The 20,244-nt window shown below is 36.7% G+C and overlaps 1 protein-coding gene across 1 annotated transcript in view; it reads right to left on the bottom strand.

The window, feature by feature from the left end:
• The window catches only part of TSG101 (tumor susceptibility 101), a 42,990-nt gene that overhangs the window by 19,868 nt on the left and 2,878 nt on the right, over window positions 1–20,244 (bottom strand). The window contains exons 2-6 of the mRNA XM_004019463.5: window positions 17,804–17,888; window positions 15,559–15,624; window positions 11,958–12,121; window positions 5,036–5,162; window positions 1,593–1,659 (exon numbers count right to left, since the gene is read on the bottom strand). Coding sequence (XP_004019512.1) covers window positions 1,593–1,659; window positions 5,036–5,162; window positions 11,958–12,121; window positions 15,559–15,624; window positions 17,804–17,888 — 509 coding nt within the window. The remainder of the gene's footprint in view (window positions 1–1,592; window positions 1,660–5,035; window positions 5,163–11,957; window positions 12,122–15,558; window positions 15,625–17,803; window positions 17,889–20,244) is intronic.

The following is a 20,244-nucleotide window of genomic DNA, read 5'->3' as shown; positions in this document are numbered from 1 at the left end:
TAACAAGAATAAATAGTCTCATATTCACTGTTTTAAAAATACAAATTCTTGAGTCACTGACTTTTATTAGCTCTCCTTTAGGATAAAGGGAGAAGGGAAAGAGGTTCTCAAGCTCTTTTGCCAAGACCTTTCATATGCCAAAATATAGATAGCAATTTGAATAAAGTTACCCTTAACTCATCAGCATGTCATGAGATTAAAAGTTACATCACACACACACACAACCCCATTAAATCTTTGAAAAATAGCTGCCTCAAAAAGCAACTTCTTACAAATAACCTTACAAAAGACACTTTGAAGGTTATGTAAGATTAAGTGAATATGATTCACATTTCTGTCAATATTTTCAGCCTTCATTTTTATCTACGAGTCTTTTTTGAAGTGGCTTTATTGTTCAGAAGTCCATTTCCTTATTGTGTTTTTAATAATCATTCCCTATATATGTGAAGTTCATTCTAGCTTACTACCAACTGTTCATTATAAAGGCTTCAGATAGAATTCCAGCCTTAAGTCCAAAACTGATAACCGGTTACTGTATATAACAGCCATAGGAATCTGTCTCTCTTGTCTCTGATGGTTGTTCATCTAGTCTCTGCTTACTCATCTAAAGGTAAAAGAGTATTTACTACCTTATTAAGCTAGTCCCTGAAACTAAGAAAGGCCCCCAGGTAAATATGCTTGCTAAATTTAACTTATAAGAGCCGGCATATTATATATGTACATACATATGTTTATTTATGGCAGGTGTTGAGGAAATTTGGCTGCATTTATTTGTGAGGGTTTTTTGAAGCTGAGAAGAATTGAGGGTTAACATTTTGATAATTCTTATTAATTTCTAGTAGCTGTAAATTTCTTCTAGGCACCAAGTACAGGCCTTTCTTGCATTCTAAGCTAGTCCCAAGACTACCTTGGATTCTAAGTTAACCCCAAGGAGTGGAACCTACTCCTAGATTGCCACTGAAACAGGGACACATTTAAAACATGAGTTAATAATTATTTTACTGATTTTTCTCACATGTATTATTCATAGACTGATTTTACTATTAGTTTACTTCTATAATATTATCATCATATGGATAATAAAGGTTGGCAATAAACTGAATAAACAGTAGTCTATGAACTGAATAAGTAAATATCATGGGGACAAGAGTGACCCCATCATATGAATTATTAATTCATTCCCTATAGTTTACAGAAAAGGTCAGTTTTTTAAAAAGGATATTAAAATATTTTTCTCCATGGCTGAAGTCATCATAATTAGTACTCCATTAATCTTTCAGCTATTTACAACAGATATACAGTGTTCTCAAAAGGAAAGAAGCAAGGATTTCAAGGTCCAAAACTAATCAAGATCATCGTCATTTCCCACCCCTTTCCCGTCTGTAAATAGAATAGAGCTGCATTTCCTTAGAATGGAAAAAAAACTCCTGTTCAACTATGTACATACCATAAAATTTCACCAATAAACTGAGTTTTACCTTCCATTAAACTGCAACCAAATTTACTTGGAATGCCCTAGTTAGCACCCATTATTTTATTCTAGATCTAACAGAATTTCTAAAACAATTATTCAAAAGATATTTTTTCATTACCTGGGATTGGGAGGGTACCCGGATGGGTATGCAGAAATCCCACTTGGCATGCCTGGCATGTAGGAAGCTAAAAATAATTTTTAACATTTTAAAATAATATGCACAGTCCTGGATACACAGGTTATTAAATAAGACTTACATCACCATCAAGCACGGCAAAATTTCATACAGGTAAAGAATTCAAGTCTTGCCAAAAAACAAACACTCCATCCATATTAGTTCTTTACTACAGCTAATAAATATCTTCAAATCACCTAATTTTAAAAGCATTAAACATGAGTTACGACAACACACATGACAATCCCAACAAGGAATAACTGGCCAACAGGTCAACTCGGTTAGCTCTTTAAGCCTAAAGCAATCTACAATCTGAGAGACAGGAGTCAATTCAGTTTGGAATTTGGAGGAAGGGGTCCAAGGTCAGTTTCTTACAAAGTGACCTCTTTATTATATCTAAGGTATCTTTTGATATTTCTTACAAGATTATGTTGACCGATTAGCACAGTTGGTTTTGTTGGCTTGAGTGATGGTTTTAAAAGACTTCAGATTCCTATTAAGAAGTCCTACACAAAACTTATATTCACCTAGATTAGTTAAAACAAAACAAACAAAAGCTTGGAAATACTAAGGGGGAATACTAAGGGGTTCAAAGCTAGTATGCTTAAAGAATGTTTTATATATATTTTAAAGAGAACACTAATGATGTAGAAGCTAGTCAGTGGTGCCAAGAAGCTAACCAACACTGAGGAAGAAAAAGAGAATTTCAGCCTTAACTGGAATTGACTTGTCTGAGAATCAAATTATCCTCAGTGAAATTTTTCACACTGAAATAATGATGAATTAGCTATTAATTCAATCAATCAATATTTTAGTGCCTTCCTATGAAAGGTGTCAGATTGAAAAAAAAAAAAAAAAAGACTTCCTGGCCTCAAGCTGCTTATAGTTTTATGAGATAAACAAAGGAATATCAATACAGAGAGACAAGTTGTTATGACAGGGTGAGTACAGAGTGTTATATATGGGATCATGTAGGAGGTAGCTAATTTCAACACAGGCTGTGGTGGTAAACAAGAGTGATCGAGTAGATGAATAGTATACAAAGGCTTGAAGAGAGGCGGAACCTTCGGGAAATAAATTTTTGGAGTACATAATGCAAGTAGATGGGAAAAGCTTGCTGGGATCTGACTATAGGCCTTAAAAGTCTTTTTTTTTTTCTTCTTAAAAGTCTTTATCAGAGTTGCTGAGCTTACATCTCCAAGCATCAGTGTTCATAGTTTTCTTGTTAAGATGAATCTATAGGTGTCTTAAGTAAATTTTTTCTTAAGAAAAATGAAGCTAAGGATGATGTTTAATGCTATTTCAGAAAGGGAAAACATCTTCCAAAATGTTACAACTGCTAAATCTCATAAAACATTTCTTCTTCCCAGGTCAAAACACGGTTGATCTTTATGAACATCAAAAGATGAGGCTGGCCACTATTAGGTGTCAGCAACATGTACAGTCACTTACTAGTTTCTCTCCCCATGTTAGTTTCTCTCGCACACGTATAAACGACATTTCACCATTATAAGCAATCTCCTCATAATTATAAGTAATTTTCCTTTTCTAAGGTTCTGCAAAGCTATTAATTTGACCAAACTCTTCAAATTTTGATTTTGGGAAACAACAAAAGTTATCGGAGTCCAAGACTAATAAGGAAGCCGATAATGAGGTGAAATAATTTCAGGGCTAGAATAAAATGGAATACAAATAAGCATAACATATATAAGGATTAAATAAGAACCAATATGAAGTGTTCAGCTGTGTCTCACAGTTACCACTGATTAAGTGCTGACTATTACTATTAAAATGAGGTTTGGCCATAGCACACTTTTTTGGTGTGACTTCTACCTAACTCAAAAGTCACCCTAACACCAAAGATCAAAAATGTTTAAAAGATAATGATGATAATAATAATAGAAGTACATAATTTTTCAACTAGAAGATCGTATTTAAGTATGGATCCAAATTTGTGGGCTATTCCTTGATGTGTATGTGTAGGACAGAATTCAGACCTTCATTTCTTTGCAGTCATACCTAATAACAAAGAATATTATTTAAATGTATAAAAAATATTGGAACTGTAATGGGTAGACAGTAAGTTGGTCTCTGAGTAATTCACATATATTAGCTCTAGACTGTTTAGTGATTTACAATGAGTGAGCACAGAATGGAACTGTAACAGTAATCTATTTAGAGAGATCTCTTTCTAGAATGCTGCACTTCCAATGTTAATATTAGACTAGGAGAAATTTAGGAAAAACGTGTTGCTTAGGAGACTAACTTTCTTACCTTTATCATAAGTGGTCACTGGCTGTGTTATTTGAGCAAATAAATATGAATGACAAGCTAGGAAATATTTGGCATTTCAAACTTAGATGGGCAAGATTAATCTTGTGTATTAAAATCAACAAAATTTATTATGATGAAAACAAACTTCTGGACCAAAAGAATCCCTAGAATCTACTTAATTGAAAGAGCTACAAAATGCTACAACCAAACTTTTTCTGGGAAAGTAGGGAAGGAAAAGGATTCACGAAATTCTGTTAGATTCCCATTCAGCTTGTGAGTCATGATGCTACTCAAGATAGAATGAATTAAAGAGGAAGAGGATAATTTTCAGCAGAAGGAAAATGAAAGTTCATGTAATCTAACTTATAAGATAAATAATTTGGTTAATTACAATATTAAACAAAATCTGTTAAAAAAAACAAACCACAGCTCAAAACACAGTAAACAGGTTTAGTAAAGTCAAAACAAGTACAACCAACTCTCAATTATCTATGGTGATTTTAAAGTATCAGTAATAATTATTAAGAAAAAAAACAACCAGAAATAATAGAGATAATGTACACCAATTAGGGGAGAATTGATACTGACTCCATGCCCCACCCCCTGGACTCAAAGTAAAATGAATTGGCTGTACTCAAGAGAAGAAAGCTGAGAGCTAGAAGGTCATTGTGTATACCCAGAATAGCTGAACATGAATGATACAGTTGATTTTAAAATTGATTATTATCTACAACACTGATCCTGGAGTTGCAAAGAAAAGGAGGTCAGATTGCCTTTCGAGTTGCATCTGCCTCTAAATTGATCAAATAAAGCTATTCCATGGCATGCATAATTAAAAAAAAAAATTCCAGCTCTATTCCAGCATTCTTTCTCCTCCATTTTGGAACCCAGCACACCCATACTTAGATTTCTACCCACAAACGAAAGCCCAAATGCCAGTCTTTGTTGGGAATCTGTACATGCAGATGTGGGGCTTCAGAACACCTCCAAAAAATCCACTAACTTGATAAGCTAAAAAAGCAAAGGGAAGTCATTACAAAAAGCTCTTTTACAAGATTTTCTGTTTTCTTTTGTTTATGTGAGTTTAAAAATCAAATCTCAATTCTACTTACTATTTGGTGGCCCTGTTGCCTGGTATGGAGGATAGGATGCTGAAACAGTAGGACGAGAGAAGACAGGAGGCTCATCTCCAAACACCACAATCATGACTTGAATAAGCCCCAACAAGTCTGACTGTGGCTAAAAATGGAAAACAAATTTAACGCAGTTTACAGATTTAATTTTTGGTAAACAGGGAATGTCTGGCTAGTTATCTGTTTTCAACTTAGCTCCACAATTTTCTTTGTAGGACTCCAAACGTGAAAATTACATTTAACTAACAGAGAGCTATGTGATTTCTTACTATTTATGTGTAGCAAGGCTGCTGTTTCATGTATAGAAAACCAGCACTAGCAAAAGCACTATACTGCAAAATTCAGATAGTATTGTTCTTCATGTGACACCATACAGCTAACCAAAATTTATTATATTTCCAAAGGACAAATTAAGGATTCTGGTACAAATTTAGGAAAAGAAATAAGCACTAGTCACAAATATTATTTAAGGCCTTTGAAAACACATGTTCAACTAATTTTTATTAAAGATAGTATTGGAATTTCTTAAATTATAGGTAGACTCCATTTTAAAAATTACTAGATTGTTCTACAAAAGATACAAATTGTTAAAGGATCTTTCCTTCTAATACCATAGTCCAGTATTCTTGCCTGGAGAATCCCATGGACGGAGGAGCCTGGTGGGCTACAGTCCACGGGGTCGCAAAGAGTCGACACGAGTGAGAGACTTCATTTTCACCATGCTAGGCAAAGTTGTTCAAACTGGCTTATCTGATGATCCTGTTTCCACCCCTTACTATATTTTGTGTGTAGCTCATCTCATATACTTTATTCATGAGTTCATCAAGTTCTGAAGGATTACTCAACGATCTTGATCAGCTAACCATCTTCATAACTTTCCCTTCTCCTAACAGGAGAATTTACTAGCTGTTTTCAACTTTCCTAAGCATCAATTTTGTTTACTTCTGTCCCAAATATGGTCAATGACAACAGATAACATTTCAGAAAGCTTCTTATGCAAACTTACTGATTCTCACTATTCCATTATCTTTCTTATGTATGTTTGTGAACTTACGCACTGAGGCCGGGAGCAAGCATGTAAAGTATCTGTGTAGCACTGAAGAGAGTGGGCTAGAGATCATGGCTGGTGTGTGTGTGGGGTTGCTATTGAGAATCACAAAATTTAATCTCTTACTTTTAGTCCAAGAAAACTCCCAACTAACTCATAAAATGGTTTTAAAATCATGCAACTTAAAAACTGAGATATAGCATAAAATTTACCATCTAAAGGTATACAGTTCAGTGGGGTTTTTTCCCCCATCATCACTATCTAATTCAGAACACTGCCATCATCCTTAAAAGAAATCTGTACCTATTAGTGATCCCTTCCAATTTCCCCCTCCCTCCAGCCCCTGGTAACCACTAATCTATTTTGTCAATGGATTGCCTACTCTGAATATTTCATGTAAATGGAATATGTGTCTGATTTTGTTAATGTAGCATATTAATTTCAAAGGCTCACTCATGTTGTAGTATGAGTAACGACTTCGTTTATACAGTCTCATAACCATCATTTTGTCAAGACAAGTTTTATTTTAATTCTTTATCATACCATTCCTTTCATGTTAGTTTTTGAAGGAAGGAAAAGGAATTGTTTTACATCTACTTCCAGGCCTATTATAAAGCAACAGGTCATTAATATTTCAGAATGACAAATGACTAATTCAAAATAATAAGGATACTAAAAAAATGGCAAGAATATTAGTTTATTTTAGCTCAAATGCCTAAAGGTCAACTGAAACATATCTTTATAAAATTGCTTGCCTATTGAAAACCTGCAAAGAACAAAACTGCTTCCTTCCCTATCCCTGTTTGTTTGCTTTTCCAGAAAGCAATAAAAAGGTTAATTTTACATTCCAAGCAGTATATATGTTCAGAATTAAGATTAATAAGCAATTGGTAAGAGCAAGATAAATGACAGCAGCCCTCATTCATCCTCTGCATCATGCTGCTGCTGCTGCTGCTAAGTCGCTTCAGTCGAGTCCGACTCTGTGCGACCCCATAGACAGCAGCCCATCAGGCTCCCCCATCCCTGGGATTCTCCAGGCAAGAACACTGGAGTGGGTTGCCATTTCCTTCTCCAATGCATGAAAGTGAAAAATGAAAATGAAGTCGCTCAGTCGTGTCCGACCCCCAGCGACCCCATGGACTGTAACCCACCAGGCTCCTCCTCCCATGGGATTTTCCAGGCTAGAGTACTGGAGTGGGGTGCCATCGCCTTCTCCCCTGCATCATGCTAGATTACTGCAATAGCCTTCTGTGTGGCTTCTAGTTTTACTTATTTGCTATGATTGAGAGGACTGTCTATAGAAGTTCATGCTCCTCGCCCCTAATATAGAGTTGTTGCTGAGAATCAGTTGTTTATGCAGTAACTGCATTTTCTAGTCTCTCTTGCAACTAGATTTTACTAACAGACCATAAGCAGAAGAGATTTAACTTCTAAGCCAAGGTGCATAAGGAAGGCAGTCCTTCACTAGTCCCTCTTTGCTTGTCTTCCTTGATGCAGAGGACTCTGAAGCCCTGGCAGATGGTGGCACAATAAACTGGAAAGAGCCTGGTGCCTGAAGCTCTAGTGAAGGAAAGCTGCCTGCCAGCAAGGAAGACTCCTAGTGGACTATTATGTGGGCAAAAAATTTCTAGTGTTAAGTCTCTAGAATGTTTTAGAGCAGCTAGTGGTTTTTCAGTCAGAAAGCTAATTAATGTATTCATCTAGTACACTTCAGATATTATACCTGATAATCACTGTATTTAATACCCTACTCTTGTTCAAACATTTAAAATGACTCCCAACTGCTTTTTAAAGGACAAAATCTGTAGCTAAAAATCAGGATCTTCCATGATATAACCTTGAATACCATGCCAAAGTTAGCTATCATTATGTCTTGTTAGATCTGCAGAATATATCATACATAGATAAATGTATAAAACAAATGTAACTTTAAAGAGGAACCATAAAGGAAATATTTTTGTAGCCATCATCCAAGTTAAGAAGCAGAAGACTGCCAGTAACTTGTAAGTTCTGGACTGTATTCCCATCTATCTATAGTTACCCACTTCTCTGACTTAGTGGATAATCATTCCTTTCTTTAAACATACTACATCTTATAAACAATTCTCTAAACAGTATGTTTAATTTTTCCAATTTCTGAAGTTCATATGAATTAAATCAAACTGTGTATTCTATTCAGACTTATTTCAGCAATGTTTGTAAGATACATTCTTGTTCAAGAATATAATTATAAATTCATTTTGATCACTGTATGGTATTCTACTGAGTGAATATACAACTTCTTTATTCATGCTTCTACACTGCTAACAGTCACGTGGATTATTTATGTTGTCATGAACATTCTTGCTATGTTTCCTAAAGTATATATGTGCAAGGTTTACTCTTGTGCAGTGGTTTTCAACTGGGGGTGCTATTTTAGCCTCCTAATGAATACTAGAAACGTCTAGAGACATTTATAGTTGTCACAACTGTGTCATGATACTGGCATCTTGTGGATAACGGGCAGGGATTCTATATCCTGTAATAAACAGGACAGCCTTTCTACAGTAAAGAATTATCCAACCCCCAGCCCATAATACCAACAGCACTGAGGCTGAGAAACGCTGCTCTAGTGTAAAAGTAGAACCAAGGCGTGGAACTGCTGGGACACAGGGCACGGGCGCTTACAGGTTAAGGCCAAACTGATCTCAAGCAGCCGTGTAAACCTCCATCAGCGTGCCTAAGGCTTCTCTTTGTTCCACATCCTAACTCTTGGTATGGTCAACTGGGAGTGAAAATTTAATGGACATGTACTGGTATCTCATGATTTAAAATTATTATAGATTTCCCTCTCTACTAGCAGGATTAAAATCTTTCCATATATTTATTGGCCATTAGGATTTTTTGTGAAATACTTATCCAATAGTTTCATCTATTTTTCTATTGGGCTTCCTTCTTTTTATGATTCCCAAAAGTTATTTTTATGTTCTGGATATTATACTGTAGGTGAAGAGTATACTCTTTCAGTTTATGGTTAGTCTTTTCACACTTTTTACTTTGTGTTTAATGAACAGAAGTTCTTAATTTGCATAAACTCAAGGTAAAATTTAGTCTTTTCTTTTATAGTAAAAGTTTTGCATCTTCTTTAAAAAAAAACCCCACCTATTATGAGATCATGAAGGCAGTCTCCTATATTAAGTTTTACTTTTCTGCTTTTCACAATCTACCTGAAATTAATGTTTGTGTACAATACAAATAGGAATCTGTCCCAACTCCACTACTGAAGTTCTTAATCTTATTCCCACTGGTCTTCTGTACCATCACTGTTATACATTAGGTGTTTATACTTAGGCCTTTCTTTTTTTTTTTTTTTACTGTGCTTAGCTTTACTGTGTTTTCCAGATATTGCAATTTTTACAAATTGAAGGTTTGTGGCAACCCTGTGTTGTCAGATAATAGTTAACATTTTTTTTTAACAATAAAATATTTTTTAAAAACTTTCTTGAAGTATACTTGATTTACATTGTTAAGTTCTGCTGTACAGCAATGTGATTCAATTATACATATTCTTTTTTATATTCCATTATGGTTTGTTACAGTATACAATAATTTTTTTAAAAAATTAAGGTATAAACATTGTTTTTTTAGACCTAACACTACTGCACATTTAACAAACTACAGTACAGGGTAAACGTAACTTTTATATGCATTGGGAAACCATGCAATTCATGTGACTCATTTTATTACAATATTTGCCTTATTGCTATGGTCTGGAATCAAGTCTACAATGTCTCCAATATATGCCTGCACAGTGGATCTTTTTTCTTGGTTATTTATTATGCTCCATCTATCCATTTGAATACTTCTCTGACAATTCCAAGCCATCTTAATTACTATTTTTTTATAAAACATTTTGATACCTATAGGGCAAGTCCTTTCCATCTCATTCTTCTTGGCTATTCTCAATCTTTTGAACTTCCATATAAATTTTAGATTCAGCTTATCAAGTTCACAAAATTAAGAAACAAATACACAAAGAAACAAAAGCTTCTCTTAGGAAACAGTTCAGTTTGTAAATCTACTACAAACTGAAGAGTCTATGTAATACTGAGTCTTCCAATCCATGAATAAGGTTCTCTTTCTTTTGACTTAAGTCTTCTTTAGTGTCTTTCAATAAAATTGAAAATTTTCTCTGTAATAGATGTGTACATCTTTTGTAAGGTTTGTTTCTAGGTCTCTAGCATTAAAAATATAAAGTATTCATATGCCAGTTCATTCTCTATTCCACTGAGTCCAATCTGCTACTGACCCATCTATTGAGTTTTTAAATTTCTATTATTCTATTTTTCAGTTCTAAGATTTCTATTTGGTTCATTTTTTTAATATCTAATATAGTTCTCCACCTTGAACACATCAGTCATAATCATTTTCAAGTCTCTGTCTGATAACTGGGTTACCTGAGGGCAGTGCCTGTTTCTAGCGTCTTTTCTCCCCACTCTATCTATGTCCTATCTCTTGATGTACTTGGTAATTTTAAATTGTATGCTTGACACTGTTCATGAATAATTACACAGGTTCTATATACTATCTTCCTCCAGCCAAAGTTCACTCTATCTTATCCTTGGCAGATAAATGTGGAAAATCACCTTAATATAATCAGGGGCTGGGCTGATTCAAGGCTGGAGTTTTACAGAGCTCATTCTGAGTTCTCACTCACAGGGTGTGCTCCTCCAGCATGCCAACTTAAGAATCTAGGGTATTTACTTCTACCCATCCCTTATGGCTCAGACGGTAAAGTGTCTGCCTACAACGCCGGAGACCCGGGTTTGATCCCTGGGTCGGGAAGTTCCCCTGGAGAAGGAAATGGCAACCCACTCCAGTATCTTGCCTGGAAAATCCCATGGATGGAGGAGCCTGGTAGGCTACAGTCCATGGAGTCATAAAGAGTCGGACACGACTGAGCGACTTCACTCATCCTCCTTGATAAGGTTTCAAGCTCCTACTGCTTCCACAACCTAAGACTGCTGAGAACTTGGCTGTTTTTCAGAGGCTCTCTGCTTAGCTTTTTTAACATCGTGTCTTTGAAATTTAGGAATTCAGCATATGTCTTGAGTGGGAAATGCAGATTATATCTGGCTCACTTCTTTGTAGCTTCCTTTTCTCCTTAATTCTTGGCTCCTAAAATACTGGGTGCCTAGCAGACAGACCAACAACTGTTGTCTTTTGAGCTCTAGGAGACTGTCAGAAACTTTGCAGTCTTCTTTGCCTCTAGCTAAAGCCTTCTGCCCAGATTCTCAGCCTCTCACCTTGCACCAAGAATCAGTAAATACTCCTAGGGAAAACTGGCAGAAAGTTGATTCATCTTTTTGCAGTTTCCTTCTTCACAGGATCTTGGCCCTTCAAGTCCTAATTGTCTCACAGTTCTGTAAAGCATTTCACAGATGTTGGTTCTACTTTGTTTGGCTTTTCTAGCAATATTTTGGATAGAAATTGTCAGAGCTAAACCATCAAAAGTTTCTTCCTATTACTTCTTGACTGGAACACTTTGAGTAATGAGATTTGAGCAGTTTCACAAATACATGCCAAAGAATACTACTTTTTAAAATGTATTCCCCATATGTGAATTCTGTCTACTCTTAAAGGTTCAACTCAAGCAAACAAAATAGTGACTACACGTATTCTGTAAAGTACCAAGCTCTATAAAAATACAAGACATGTTTCTTTCAAAGAGCCTTTTTCAATTACCCAGCTCAGTGATTAGTGATCTTACATGAATTTATCCTCCTTTAATCCTACTTGAGTGTTAACATAAAGTAAATGCTAGTAAACAAAATATGTAATACAACAAATTCACAGAACACCATTAATACTTACGTGCTTCCACTCATGTAGATAAGGAAGATATATCTTCCCATTAGCATCCACATGCTTTCCTGTTTTAATAGTCATTGAGCTAGTAGGCTTAACGAAACAAATAGGGGGATTATACGGATATGTGTCCAGCAGCCACAGGCAGATTGGAATATTGTATGTATTACCTGACAGAGAAAGAGAAACTTCAGTTACTCTAACGGTTTAGTAGGTAAGCAAGAGCTACAACTAAGCAACACTTAAAAAAAAAAATCACAACAAATATTTTATGCTTCAAAGTCTGTTTAAGATCAGTTTCTCAAATTTTCAGTTTGTAAAATACAAGAGCAGGATTAAGGAGTTAACTGATCACTCTTTACCAGTGTGAGCTTACTGCTGTAAACATTATTCACAAATTATCTTTTGGTTCAAGCCATTATTATTTGACTTCAGTTACTAAAATTTCCTGGGAAGACCGGAGGCAATGGCATTCTATCAGAAAGGGATATACACTGGACTTGAAACTCCCGTGCCAAAAGTCGGACTGTGTAAGACCTAACCCAAATGTCAAACAGATGCTGACTACTGGTCACAGCCTGACCATTGAATGGCTCTTCAGAGGTAGTTTCAGAATCAATGATGTCATCTCCTTCTCTTTGCTTTATGAAACAGAATCTCTCTCAGTTGAGAAATCTGCCTACATATAGTCAAAATGAACTGTGTTTCAAAGGATCCAATAGAGTTAATATACTGAACATAAATCAAAGACTTTTCCTACTAAGCTCAAAGCCCAATGTCCCAAGCAATCATCTGAATCACCTAACAATTTAGATATATGTCCCCTTCTTAGGAAGAGTGTTACTTCATAAAAGTATATATACATACATTTCACTTGAAAAAAATCAGTGATGGGACTTTGGATTTATTTTTTTATTCAAAAGTACTTCTACAATGAACCGCCCCCCACCTCCCAAAGGATACATCTTAATACATAAAACATAACTTTATTTCCACCACCTAGAATTCTTTGCTTTGTGAAAATGATGCTTTCTCCAGAATTAGGCTTAAGAACTGTGCCATATAAAAAACTGGTGAGGGAACAGAGGTTTAGTTTAGATAAAATGCACATAAAAAAGGGAACCTTTGTGCACTGTTGGTGGGAATATAAACTGGTGCAGCCACTGTGGAAAACAGTATGGAGATTCCTTAAAAATGAAAAACAGAAAAACAGAAAAAAATACGATTTGGCAATTCTACTTCAGAGTATTTATCTGAAGAAAATTAAAATTCTAATTTGGAAAGCTGCAACATTAGTTACAATAGCCAAGATATGGAAGCACCCTAAGTACCTACTAATAGATGAATGGATAAAGATGCGGTATACAGATACACAATGAAGTAATACTGAGCCATAAAAAAGAATGAAATCTTGCCACTTGTGACAACATGGATGGACCCAGAGGGTATTATGTTAACTGAAATAAGTCAAACAGAGAAAGACAAATAAAGTATGACTTCACTTACAAGTGGAATTGAAAAAACAAGACAAATGAACAAACAACACTAAACAGAAACAGATTCATAGATCCGAAGAACAAACAGGCAGTTGCCAGAGGGGAGAAAGGAGATCAAGAGGTACAAACTTCCAGCTGCAGAATAAATGAATCATGGGTATGAAATGTATAGGGAGAGGAAAGTCAATAATTATGTAATGATTTGTATGGTGACAGATGGTAACTAGACTTATCATGATGATCACTTTGAAATGCACAGAAATATCAAATCACTGTGTTGTGTAACAAAAACTAACGCAGTGTTATCGGTGAATTATCCTTCATACATGCACAAATAAGCAAATATAGAAAAAGAGATCAGATTTGTGGTTATCAGAGGTGAGGGCTGGGGGGAAGGGTGAATTATAGGAAGGTATCAAAAGGTACAAACTTCCAGATTATAAGATAAATACTAGGAACGTAATGTACCACATGATAAATACCATGAACACTGCTTTATGTTATATATGAAAGTTAAGAGAGTACACATCACAAGAGAAAAATATTTTTTTTCTATTTCTCTAATTGTATCTGTAAGAGATGATGGATGTTTACTAAACTTAATGTGGTAATCATTTCTTGACATATGAAATAAAATCATTTCACTGTATACCTTAAACTTATCAATGCAATTATCAATTATATCTCAATAAAATTGGAAGAAAAAATAATGCTTTTAGTTATGTCAACCAGAGTTTTCTGCCTCCTACTTTTACTCATACCTATTTCCTCACCAGAGCTTACTTCCTGGGGTAAAGGCAAAGTCAGCTATCCTGCATTTTACTCATCCTTGCTCTATGAAATGCTGATGCTCAAGTGTTTTTTCTTTCTGAATGGCTGACTCATCCCTTAATATTAGTTTTGAACATCATTTCTTGGATGACCTTCCTATATGTTCCTGTTCTCCTCTATAATCTCACAGCACATATTTTATTATTCTATAGCAGTTATAGAATAGTATAAATGTCTATCTATTCCCCATTTCCTCTATTTGTGTATTTCTTCCAGAGACAGTACATCTTTTATCCACCTTTGCATCCCTAGCCCTTAACCCCTACAACACAGCAGGTACTATATAAGACCAGTGGGTAGGTTACAGAGACACCCGCCTTATCTAGTCACAAGGAACAATTAACCAACAAAAACAGAACAGCTGCTTATGAAGCTGAATGCTCCATTATCGCTTTAAGTATTTTAGCAAAGGGTGGCTGACTGGCTAAGAGATGTAATTATCCTTCATCAGCATTACAACCATAGATAATAGCTAATTTTGGTACCTGTTTATTATATACCAGTCTCTGAGCTAAGTCCTTTGCAGTATATATTATTATAAATTAATTATTCTTTGAGTTAGGACCATTATACAAATGCCACAGATGACCACTACCACAAAGCTTGGAGAAGGCAATGGCACCCCACTCCAGTACTTTTGCCTGGAGAATCCCATGGATAGAGGAGCCTGGGAGGCTACCATTCATGGGGTCACAAAGAATTGGACACGACCAAGCGACTTCACTCACTTTGTACTTTATCACTGGAGAAGGAAATGGCAACCCACTCTAGTATTCTTGCCTGGAGAATCCCATGGACAGAGAAGCCTGGCAGGCCATGGTCCATGGGGTCGCAGAGTCAGATATGACTGAAGTGACTAAGCATGCATTACAAAGCAAGAACTAAAACCCTACTCTGCCCTGCCTGTAAAGCCTCTATCTTAGTCACTACATTACACAGCTTCCCACTGTCAGGTAAGTTTGAACAGGAGGGGAGGCTGAACTAGGAGGCAGCCAAGATCCCTTTCTAGTTCTAAGATTCTCTGAAACAAAAATCTCCAGTGCCCCTAGGCACATACTTGTTGATAAATCTTTGTAAGGAAGGTGGTGGCGAAGGAAGCTTTGTAAGGAAGCTGAAAATATTAGGTGCTGCTGCCAAATGAACTTCAACTAGAAGTTAAAGCTTCTATATCATCATGAAAGTCATGAGAAAGCAAGCTTAATTTACTTACAATTCTTTGGCAACTAAGTATGAATTAAAATGCATCTATGCTAGAAACATAAATCACAGAAGACATTTACCTCTATAAGGCACAGGAATTGTTCCAGTAAGGTTCATTAGTTCCCTGGAACTGCCATCATTAAAAACTGAAAGGTAAGAATATTGAGTTAATCAATAAGCATTTGACAGATACTCTTACGTAAGTTATTCTTTCTGAAACAATGGCTACAATGCATTATTACTCTTGAAAGGGACAAACCTGCTAATGTTCAAACATTTTGTCCAATAACAAATTATCCTTTGTTGATTCACTTAATGGGATCAACTTTTGAATGAGTAAAGATACTATGAATTACTTGGGAAAATATATGTGAATGCTATAGTATCAACAAATAAGGGCTCTGGGTCTTCAACCAACATGATTATAAGATTACTTAAAAATCACGATGAATTTTTGCCCTGGGGGCTCAGATGATAAAGAATCCACCTGCAATACAGGAGACCTGGGTTCAATCCCTGGGTCAGGAAGTTAACTGGAAAAGAGAATGGCTACCCATTTCAGTATTCTTGCCTGGAGACTTCCATGGACAGAGGAGACTGGTGGACTACAGTCCATGGGGTTGCAGAGTGGGACACGACTGAGCGACTAATGCTTTCACTTCCACAAATATTAACCTAATAGCATTAAATTTTAGATTTCTCAGATGTTCACTCCCACTCACTGTCATTTTCAATCCCAATGTAGTATCCCACAATAATAAAAAGGAAAAAAGGACATCTTTTAATACAAGCATTTCTCACATCACACAAGTTTTCCTATCTATAATTGACTGAATAACTAGGGTACATAATCTGTATTCCATGGACAGCTATTATTTGCAACAATTTGGAATTAACCCTGTACTATATGGGAAAGGGCTATAATGTACAGTACAAGAACACAGAACTATACTGTTGACCTCAGTTCTTTTATCTACTATTGACACTTACACCCTGTGAGGTAATTTACTCTGATCTTATGTTTTAAAAAGACTACTCCATTAAATTCTAGGATGATATTTACTCTAAAAGCATGTTGATGATAATGGTTTAGACTTGGTCCAGTCACACAAAGCTATATAAGATTTGTTCAATGAGGCTGCAGTCTTTGTCAATTTTGATCATTTATTCTTTCAGTATTCATTAAAAACTACACACTTACCATAACTTTCTAGCCTTAGTCACTTTATTCCCCAAGAGAAGCCATGTTAAAAGTAACTCTAACTTTGGAAAGATGAGTTTTTTGCAGCTCTAAATACACAGTGCAGCAGGTGGACAGGAGGGAGAGCTGGGCCCTCGTGTGGGAGAGGACTTCTGGTTCACAACTGTTCAGGAAATTCAGGACCGATTCCCCCTCTGCGGCCTCCCACCTCTCCACCAGGCTCCTGTTTACAAAGCCCTTGGGGTGCGTGGAGTTTAGAGTGAGTCTCAGCTACAAATTTCAGCTCCTTGCACTCACCGCCAGGGGCCTCACTACAGGCACAAGGCAGCACGGTTTCCCTCGGCCCTGGCACACTGTCTACACGGAGACGGGGTTGGAGAGATTACGTTAGGATTGGTGGGGCCAAAAGGACTATTAACAACACCTCCAAATATTGTCATTTCTTACTTAAGTCACAACTTCATTTCATCTCAATAGAGCGGACACAAACCATCACCTACACACTCTACAGAATTAAGGACAACAGTTTTTAAGTGTTTTCTTCATCTATAAAATGAAAAGAATAGTCTAGAATATAATTTCACAAAATGTGTTCCTAAGAATACAAAGAGATGCTCTAGAGAGAAAAAAACGGTTCACTAATTAACTCTAGAATATACTGAACAATGTATTATCTTCTCTCCCCTCTTGGTGAGACAAAATACATAAACATATTAAAGGTTCTGAGAAATCTTGCTCCAAAGAAATCCATTTAATTTTGTTTAACCTGCAAGTATTCAAACTTATCCACAGAATCCCCTCTGTCTCCCCACCCCCCAAAACAACATTCTTCACAACTATGGATACTATTTCTGGAAATGATGGACTATACTATCTATAACATCACTTCTAGGTCTAAATTTGCACCACTTTTGTTAGAGTAGTATTTTAAAGCTTAAAATAACTAAACAAATATAAGATGTTATTATTACATCTTGTAATTTCCTCTCCCCCGAAACACATTTTTAGGTAAAGGCTCAGTCCTACAATGAAAAACAACAATAGACTTAAAAGGAAAATGGAAAACCTACGATTATTAACAAAAACAGTAAACTCCAACTTGGTATTTTTATACATAAACTCACCATATGAATCCAATACAGGTTTGAGATCTTTGTATAAACTAATAACGTTAACAGTTTCACGTACAGTTAGGTCTCTGTATTTGTACTGAAAAGGAAAGTAAAAAATGTATTTAGTTTAGAACAAATACACAAATTATACTGCTAGTTCAATCTTTTTAAAACTATTTTCTTAATAGCACTTTTCTTTAAAGTATAATGGTTCTGACTAATCAATAACAATTAAATAAAGACTGAAAGAACCTCAGTAGCTTTCTCTGTCACCTCTTCAAAACTTTACCTTCATTTTAGCTTTTTCTTAATATATGCTCTCCACCAAATCAAATCTCATTCTCAAAGACCTACCTCACATCTCTTTCCCTATCAATCAATTCTGTTCCAGACTTCCCTTTAGCCCATACCAATCTCACCCCGCAATGTATCACGTGCTGTATTGTATTCTCATACCCCTGCCTTGTGCCACTCAAGTCCAGGAAACCTAGGAACCTTGCTTACAGCTCTGAGCAGACTAGGAAACCAGGAAATGGGAATCTCCATGTGCTCACAACACCCTGAAGCTCCAGTTGACAAGCTCCACTCACGCACACAAAGCTTTCAATCAGCTTTTAGTGCTTCTCTCTTAAAAAGGAACAGTCAGCTATTCCAAAAAGAAAGTCTCCAAGAAGCATGTCACAGACCTAAACAAACAGAAAAGAAGGAACTAAAAATAAAAATGGGTGTTCCCTGATAGCTCAGTTGGTAAAGTATCCGCCTGCAATGCAGGACACCCCGGTTTGATTCCTGGGTTGAGAAGATCCACTGGAGAAGGGATAGGCTACCCACTCCAGTATTCTTGGCCTTCCCTTGTGGCTTCGCTGGTAAAGAATCTCCCTGCAATGCGGGAGACCTGGGTTCTTTCCCTGGGTTGGGAACATCCCCTGGAGAAGGGAAAGGCTACCCACTCCAGTATCCTGGCCTGGAGAATTCCATGGAATGTATAGTCCATGGGGTCACAAAAAGTCGGACAGGACTGAGCGACTTTCACTTTTAAGAATAAAAATAATGCAAGGAACAGAAGAAAACTTCAAAAACAATCAGCATTAAAAATTTCAAAGAAAGAAGAAATGATATTGTAGTGATAAGAACTCTCAGAAAAGGACGGGGACTCTTGGACATTTAAACAAAAATAAAAGAAGAAACAAGACATTCTTTTTCCTCTCCTGTATTTGCCCCTTCTCAGTGTTTTGGCTGGTTCTTTCTCTTCTCCTAACCTTTGATCGATTGAGTCCCAGGGCTCAGTCCTTGATCTTCTTCGTCTAAACTTACTCAGGTGTGGACCTCCATGCATTGCTTAAAATACCATTTATACACTGATAACTTCCAAATTTAAAAATTCCACTTTCCTGAACTCCAGACATGTATATCCAATTTGATATCTCCACTTAGATATCTAATGAAAGTCAAATGACGTAACATGATCAAATTGAACCCTTTGTCTTCCCCCCAATTCTATACCTCTTGCTGCTGCTGCTAAGTTGCTTCAGTCATGTCCAACTCTGTGCGACCCCATAGATGGCAGCCCACCAGGCTCCCCCGTCCCTGGGATTCTCCAGGCAAGAACGCTGGAGTGGGTTGCTATTTCCTTCTCCAATGCATGAAAGTGAAAAGTGAAAGTCACTCAGTCATGTCTGACTCTCAGCAACCCCATGGACTGCAGCCCACCAGGCTCTTCCGTCCATGGGATTTTCCAGGCAAGAGTACTGGAGTGGGTGCCATAGCCTTCTCCCTCTACCTCTCTTACATTCTTCCATATCCATATCCTTCTAGATGCTCAGCACAAAAACTTCGATATTATCCTGGATGCCTTGGTTTCCTACACATCCACAGTGAGTCTGTCAGAAAATCTTGTTAGTTCTACCTTCAAAATCTCCAGCATCTGATCCCTTCTCACTACCTTCAGAGCCACACTGAGGTTATTATTATACAACAGCCTTTTTAGGGGTGGCTATCCCTCTACTCTACTGAACCCGCTACGGTCCAGCCTCAGTACAGCAGCTTGAGCTATACTGTTAATACAGCCCCACCACACGGCAAGGAGATGCCAAAATGCTGACAGTGGCCTGCAAGCCCCTCCAAAATCTACCACTCCTTTATTTAGCAGCACTGTTTCCCTTTTCTCACTCCAGTCCAGCCCCTTTATGCCCCTTTGCTGTTTCTCTATCATGCATGACAAGAGGGCCCTTGAGCTTGAAAAACAAGCCCTCCTTCTTCCTGGAACGTTCTTACTCCAGACTGTTCCAGTTTGCTTCCTCACCGCTTTCAGGGTCTCTGATTAAACAGACCTCAGGAAGGCCTTCCTTTACTATTCTATAAAACTGCAACCTATCCTATCCTCACATTTGAGAAGTCTATCACCCTTTCTTGCTTTACTTTTCTCCAAAGCACTTAACACCCTTCAACACGCT

This window comes from Ovis aries, chromosome 21 (assembly GCF_016772045.2).
Source record: "Ovis aries strain OAR_USU_Benz2616 breed Rambouillet chromosome 21, ARS-UI_Ramb_v3.0, whole genome shotgun sequence".
Classification (NCBI taxonomy): Eukaryota; Metazoa; Chordata; class Mammalia; order Artiodactyla; family Bovidae; genus Ovis; species Ovis aries.
This window is presented reverse-complemented; position numbering and strand designations above follow the sequence as displayed.